Raw genomic sequence first — 7,950 nt, forward strand, 5'->3', positions numbered from 1 at the left:
TCTATTAAGAATGTTCTATGCACATAGATTGGTCGATTCTTTCTATTATAGTGATCTCGGTTACACTACCCAAACACATAAAGAATCTAAATAAATAATATGGAAGGTAGACTAAATCCAAGTTTTGACAGATTTCGTGAAGCAAAGCTAAAAAATAGTTAAAAACTCAAAGAAAATTCGTCTTATTTTTGCTTTAAGAGATAAAACTTGTAAATAATCAAGTACATATGTGATAACTCTCATTCCATTTATAAGCCTCAGAGTATCCTCTCGTAAATTTTCTTAACACAAGAAATGTTGCATTTATGAAATCATTACATGCTAAGAAGGTTGTAACTTGTAAATAAATGAATGATACATATATTCAACTTTCAAGATAATATGATTAGTGTCAAAGTTGACATGGTTGTTGATTTTAAACTTCAATGGAGGAGCAATTAAAGAAAGATATCTTCTATAATGAAAAAAATACTGCATGTCAAAGATAACATAATCTTCATTAAGAATAAAATTTGAACACTCTTTATTTGATATTTTCCATAAGTGTTGGTTTGAATCTTTCCCTATTTGAGCAACACTTTCATTATTGAGTGTTTCATCTCAATAATCTCAATAAATGTATGATGTTATATGGAACTGATTACATAATTGAGACCCTAATATAAGCTCAATAGAATGCAAAGTGCACCACAGAGGAAGTTCTTTGGGCTTCTTAAAAATATTAGAGTAGTCAGAGGTAGATCATATTAACATCATTTGCCTTTGCTACTTGGATGATGAATAATAAACTTAAATAGATTCAACTGTTTAATTATTTCCATGTCTGACTATCCAATAAATATGTATATACACTTTTCCCATTATTAAGTTAGCAGGACTTGTAGAAACCATTAAAGACAACCTTGTGATCATATTAATAAGTTCTCTAGATTTCAATTTATAATAGTTAAGAGAATTGACATCACAACCAACTATATGTTGAAATATATCAATGAAAAATGTGACTAGCATTTGTAAGACATAGGTGTGAAATGTCCTTCATTCCCCTTAAAATGTTATGGGTGTGAATATGTTATACTTGGCAATCAAAGGTTGCTTACCATTTTAGCTAAATCAAGCTCTTTTGGTAGTCATTGTCAACAATAAGCTCTACTTCTCTAATGTTGAAATTGTGAGTAGTTAGACCTTGCAAAAATGAGACTAATATTAGACATGCAGACATTACTTATTAAGATCTTACAATATGTATGTTACTAAGTCACTCAACAAAAAGATCTTTACTCCTTTGATAATGTAAGAACACAACATTCATCACTATCTCTGGTGAACACAATACTTCTTTGTAGTACTCCACAAAGAAGTTAAAGCCTTAATAGAATCATTTGGTGAATAGTACTCATTTATTTCACTAGCATTAGTTATTAGGATCTTATAATATGTATATTAAAAAAGTAAATCAACAAAGAGATCTTATATCATAATGTAAGAATACAACATTCATCACTGTCTATGGTGAGCACAATACTTCTTTGCACTACTCCACATCCAAAGAGAAGATGAACACTTATAAAATCATTTGGTGAAGAGTACCCATTTCTTTTTTAAGTTAAACCTTTGTGAAGAATGCCAATTTCTTAAAGAAACTAAACTCTTTAAAGAAATTGAGCCCACAAAGAAAAATCATTTGATGAAGAGCAAGTAGCATGAGAGTAGTCTTTCATCCTCTAAAACAAAAGAATAGATTAGGGCATGAAACAAGAGGGAATGTGTGCTTTCAAGTAGTGGAGGTTACAAGTTATTTAATTATTTCTAAAATTAGAATGCAAGAATCAAATCAATTTATTGTACACCTCCACCTTTAGAACGATTTTCAAAATGTTTGGCAAAGATCTTTAATTCTTTCCAAGATTAGAATGAGAGAATTGCATCAATTTATTTCTACACCTCCAACTTCATATAGCTATTCAAAGCCATTATTGGAACAATTTTTAAAAGCCAACAATTTTCAAAATGTTTGACAAAGATCTTTAATTCTTTCCAAGATGAGAATGAGAGAATTACATCAATTTATTGCACACCTCCAACTTCATATAGCTATTCAAAGTCATTATTGGAACAATTATTAAAAGCCAACAATTTTCAAAATGTTTGACGAAGATCTTTAATTCTTTCCAAAATTAGAATGAGAGAATCACATCAATTTATCGTACACAGCCAACTTCATATAACTATTGAAAGCTATTATTGAAATGATTTTCAAACTGTTTGGCAAAGATCTTTAATTCTTTTCAAGATTAGAATGAGAGAATTACATCAATTTATTGCACACCTCCAACTTCATATAGCTATTCAAAGTCATTGGAACGATTCTTAAGAGTCATTATTAGATTGATTTTCGAAATGTTTGGTGAAGATCTTTAATTTTTTCCAAAGATTTGAATTAGAAAATCACATCAATTTATTATACACCTCTAACTTCATATTATTCATATAGCTATTGAAATCCATTATTGTACCGATTTTCAAACTATTTGGCTCCTAGATTTGAATGAGAGAATCACATCAATTTATTGCACACCTATAACTTCATATCCATATAGCTATTGAAAGCCATTATTGTACCGATTTTCAAAATGTTTGGCCAAGATGGAGTCGTCATATAAAATCCTTTTCATTGTACCCAACAAATTAAGATTGCTCTTGAATAGGTGTCACTTAAAACTGCCCACTTTATGAGGGCTTAACTGTTCATATTAACCTCATCTATCAGTGGTTCTATAAGTTCAAAAGCATCTAAATCCATATTCCCATCATTTACCCATCGTCATCAAATCTCCAGTTACAGCACTGCAGATTTTATTCCGAGAAGCGTCTGATACAATTGTTTATGGATCAATTAGCCTGCATCTAGTATCATGTCCGTCTGTCTGACTGATTGACTGGTATTTATGCATTATAAATTATCATGTACCACTGGTCATGCACTAATCTAAATGCCCTGAAAATTTGACATATATTGTACAATTCAATCCAGAAATCACTTACACGTGAAAATCTGATAAATTAAAATCTCCCTCTGCCATAAAAACAAATGTCCAATTTACTACTCACTCGGATTCATTCTGTTTCATAACTCTGGACTCTATTCTAATGAAATTTGCAATCCATACAACAATTGAGAAGTATTGTCATTTAACAGTATAAATTTTAACATCAATATTTTGAATTATTATTTCATTAACCTCGCCTAGAATTCATTTCTGCGAATTCTCTACCTGAAATGAAAATCCAAAGCACAAATCATGCACGACATGACACTGTGTACAGCAAACCATACATACGTGATATTCTTATACGCCACTAGCAGAGCAGCGATTCGGTAAAATTACAATTAATTTCCATACTAAACCTTACCTTAAAAAGTAAAGAGCCATAAATACTACGCTTAAATAATAACAACCAAGCGTATACAACGGGAACTTTTTTTATTTCCCTGCTACCGACGGACTCTAGCACTTATTGACGGCAAATCCCACCTGGTTATTAGCAGGGTCATACGAAACCCTAATCCCCTGCTGCTGAATATTCCCGATAATTGACAGACTCGACGACACCGGCGCGAAGGCGAAACAGAATGTTCCGGCCGTGTCTACCGGAACAAGATAATTTTTCGGCGGTAGAGACAGACTGCCGCCGCTCGGAAAATGAAATGCAACGGTAGGCACGCTGACGGAATCTCTGTTGGAAAGATCGTAACAGGTATCGAAGAGCGAAACTCCGCTAGCTGACGGCAAATCCTTGGTCCCTGCGACAAAGGCGTCACGCATAGCATCGTAGGCCTTGGTCTGGAGCCTGGTAACGGCGGTGCCGGAATCCACAATAATACCGCCGTTGCCGGAAGTATCCAGCTGGAAAACCGACTGTGGTATTGAGAGCATGTTCCCGCCGACGCTGATGCCGGAAAGTGAAACGTAGTAGAAAGTGTCCATACGGCTGTTTTTCAGCAAAGGTGCGATAACCGCTCCCCGTGGAACCGCTTCCCTGCCAAACTGTAGCGTACTGGAAGAACCGGAATCTCGGTCGACGAGACAGTAAGAAAAGATTTTGGCGTCGGAATCCGGCAATTGAGACGGAAATGACAGAGAACCACCGCCGAGGCCGAGCAATCCTGCGGCACCGACAAAGAGCCCTTCATTATCGTGGCCACACCCTATGGCAACGTTCTGCACAGGGGTTTTGCCTAGGGTTATGGTGTCTGTAGCAAAGCTTCCGATCGTATACGAGCCGTCGCCATAGTTTACCTGGTAAATGCACGTTCCACTGCGGCTGCAACCTGAGACATCGAGCTTCTGGCACTGGTTCGCGTCGCATTTGAGGCCGTTGTAGGTGGAGGACATGGCAGGGTTAAAGATAGGGTCTGACTGACTGTAGCAGTCACTGCATGGCTCACACTGGATCCAGACAATGTCGGAGCCGGTGTCCAGGACTACAAGCTGTTCCTTTGCCGGACTTCCGACGCCGACGCGAGTAAAATACTCGCCGCTTCCTTGAGAAACGCCGGAAACCACAGGACTCGAGAAGTCCGCCAGAGAAGCCACTTCCGTGGCGGTCCCCTGGGGTTTCAGGTCCGATGTGCTCAGTCCATTTACGGCGAGCTCCACGCGAGCGCTAATGGCGGCCACGCGCGCCGCGTCGCGCTGCAGGCGCTGCTTCAGGCGTTGTTCAAAGCTCGCATTTGTTGACAGAACAGTGTCTCTGTGCACCAGCGGCAGAGAGAGCGCAGCTAGGGTTTCATCTTCTCGGGTTACAAATTTCTTCTCCGCCGCTTCTCCTCTCGCAACGGCCAAAGCAGCGCGCACATTTAAAACACTTCGCCCCTTCAATTCTCTCGCCGCCTCTACGGCAGCCGAAAGCAGAACCAGGTACAGGACCAGAAAGCTCAAAGATCGGATCTTGCAAGCCATAGATAACAAAAAAATACGAAATCTCCCTTCTCCCGGCTATTTTGTGGCGATTCCAGGCTTTATAAAGCGGAATTTGTTACAGAAATCTTAGGTGGAGGCGCATTCATGGCGAGGGTTTAATAATGCTACTCCGGCCGGCGGCAATATTTTCTGCTTAACGATGAGGTAAGCGCCGGGGCTTGTGCTTTCTTTGCAACTGCAAGAATGGCTACTTATCAAACTCCATTAATGCTCACCGCGTGAGATGCGACTGTCACGGAAAAGGATAAAAGTAAGGCGTAAAATAATAAAAAACTCTGTAACGGAGAATTATATAAAGTTGATTTCTTGGAAAATGAGGCTTTTCTTTTTAGCTCACCCAACTCGTGACTTTCTTGATTTTTAGCTGGTTGTTTGCCTGCTTCCAAACAAAATATACGAATAAATTTAGGCCATAAACGTGACAATCTTTACTCTATTCCGGGGATTTGATATCTCAATAGATTTTTGGCAACACAAATCATGTTTACTAATATAAATTCGCTGTTTTCTTGTTGGCTTAATGCGTGGGGTCTTATAATAATCTTCCACGCATCATGTACTTTTTCTTCTAGTCCTGCCCCACCTCTCTTTCATGGGATAAAGGATTCAGATTTCCGTTCACACGACTATAAAATTTACTCACTACAAGTCAATCTAGGGATTTGGGCACACCAGTAGATTCAGAGTATTGGTAAAAGGAGTCCACAACAACGTGAGGACTTTCAATTAATATAATATTAAATTCAATTATGAGGGTCAATATTCCACCCCTAGTCAATTTTAAAGATTATAAAGAGTAGCAGTCCAATTTTTAAATTTTTTTAAGATTATATAATATATGTATGAGTTGTCACACATTTTAGTTATCTTTGTAGTCTTGTGTTTATTTTCTTCTTTTTTTTTTGGGTATAGTTGAGTGAAAGTTATTTGAGACTTGAAGATCATCTCTAGAATCTACATTTCATTTGCTCTATTATTGTTGTTTGTTTTTGAACTCTGCCTCATCGGAATCTACTTTTCATTTGTTCTATTATTTGTCGTTTGTTTTTAAGATTTGCCATATTGTTTGCTTTTGTATTTTTCTTGAGATGTACCCTTACACACCTTATCATTTTTACAGTATATCCCACTAAATCTTATGGACTAGGGGAAGGGGCTCAATTACTGTCCATGTTCCAATAACCATTCACTTCTTTCTCACCCAATCACCTAATTACTAACTTTAAAGTCTTGTGTATATTCCATTTTTTTGTATAGTCTTGAGTGTCAGAAAATTATTTGAGACTTTGAAGATCATCTCTAGAATCTACTTTTCATTTGTTCTATTATCTGTTGTTTGTTTTTGAAATTTGACTCTTTTCTAGATTCTACTTTTCATTTGTTCTATTATTTGTCATTTGTTTTTGAGATGTGATGTGTTGTTTGTTTTTGTATCTTAATTGAGATGTGTCCTTACACACACCTTATCATCTTTACAATATATCTTGCTAAATTTTATGGATTAGGGGAAGGGGCCCAGTTACTGCCAGTGTTCCAATGACCATTCACACCTTTCTCACCCAATCCCCCAATTACTAACTTTAAAGGAACAAAAAAAAATGATAATTAAAAGCCCATTAAAATATTTCACATGTACGAACTACCCACTTGTATTCCCAATAGTTAAAATTTTAATATTAATAAAAGTAGTTATGCAACTTAATAGGTACCCATAACACATAATTATTGAGGCATTTGTGCATAAGTACTGGTAAAAACAGTTATTAGAGAAAAATGCATTGGTTCTTAGAGGAATATGTATTGAATTAGTTGTGCAAACTTTTGAGGTGGTTGTAGTGCATAGTTATCAAGGCATCTTTAAGTAAGTATCGGGTGATACCTCTAAATGAGCACTTTTTGACCTTTGTGTGCACATAATGAATCATCCAGCATTCTTCGTAACTCTACCCAGAAGCTGAAACAATAACTTTAAGCTCTTATGTCACCTACAAAGACAACAACCAAAAATATCATCAAAATAAGATGTATTGTTTAGGAGCTTAGGATATGTGAAGTTACCTATAACAACTATTGGTACCCTTCCGCTAGAACCTACTTTTTGTTTCTTCTATTATTGTTATCTGTTTTTGTATTTTTATAATATTATTTGTTGTTTGTTTTTGTATTTTTCTTGAGATTTGTCCTTACAAACATCTTATCCCATTTACAATATATATACCCTTAAATCTTATGAACTAATTTTGGTCTACCCTCGATATTAATACATAAATTTAAGGTTAAGTAAAAAGTAACCTTTTCACTAGCTTATAGATCTTATTTGGATCTCACGAGTTCTATGAAACATCAAAAGTTGTGATTTATTTTTATATATTTTCTCTCAATTACACACCCTTATCTATTTTTGTTCTCTTTCAAGTTTACTAAATTGGGTGTGCACTCCTAATTTTTCATTGATTCTAAATTCTCGTAAACCAGTTTTAATCTTATCTTCTCTTCATTGATTACTTATCCTAGCAACTAATAAATGCTTTTGAGGTGAGCATCCAACACTATAAAATAGGTCAAATATATAAAGGAGTGGCCAAAGGTTAAATAGTATCCTCTTCTATGCATTGTCCTTGGAGTTTAATAGGGCCATTGTTGATCAAAATATAAATAAATAATCCAAAGACACATCATATGTTAAAATCCCCTCCTAACATCAAGGCTCGAACTCGCTCTCAACCATCTTCCTATCCTCTTTATATGTTAAGATCCCCTCCTAACATCTTAGTATTTTACTTATTTATGGTAAGATTTGTAGAACCTACTTTTCATTTATTCTATTATTTGTTGTTTGTTTTTGTATTTTTCTTGAGATGTGTGCTTACACACACACACCTTATCCTCTTTAAATTACATCACTTTAAGTCCTATAGACTAATTTTGGCCCTCTCTCTATATTAATACGTAAATTTAATATTGA

The 7,950-nt window shown here is 35.8% G+C and overlaps 1 protein-coding gene across 1 annotated transcript; it reads right to left on the reverse strand.

Moving 5' to 3' along the window:
* Positions 1-3,322: 3,322 nt before the first annotated feature.
* On the reverse strand, positions 3,323-5,276 carry LOC131059782 (protein ASPARTIC PROTEASE IN GUARD CELL 1). Its single transcript, XM_057992823.2, has one exon. It carries the CDS (start codon positions 4,962-4,964, stop codon positions 3,510-3,512), a length of 1,455 nt encoding a protein of 484 aa, XP_057848806.1. The 5' UTR covers positions 4,965-5,276; the 3' UTR covers positions 3,323-3,509.
* Between the last annotated feature and the right edge of the window lie 2,674 nt (positions 5,277-7,950).

Source organism: Cryptomeria japonica, chromosome 1 (genome assembly GCF_030272615.1).
Source record: "Cryptomeria japonica chromosome 1, Sugi_1.0, whole genome shotgun sequence".
Taxonomy (NCBI): domain Eukaryota; kingdom Viridiplantae; phylum Streptophyta; class Pinopsida; order Cupressales; family Cupressaceae; genus Cryptomeria; species Cryptomeria japonica.

What these genes read in the sequence shown, in the direction of transcription:
- LOC131059782 (XM_057992823.2), bottom strand. Translation starts at nt 4,964, where the DNA reads ATGGCTTGCAAGATCCGATCTTTGAGCTTTCTGGTCCTGTACCTGGTT.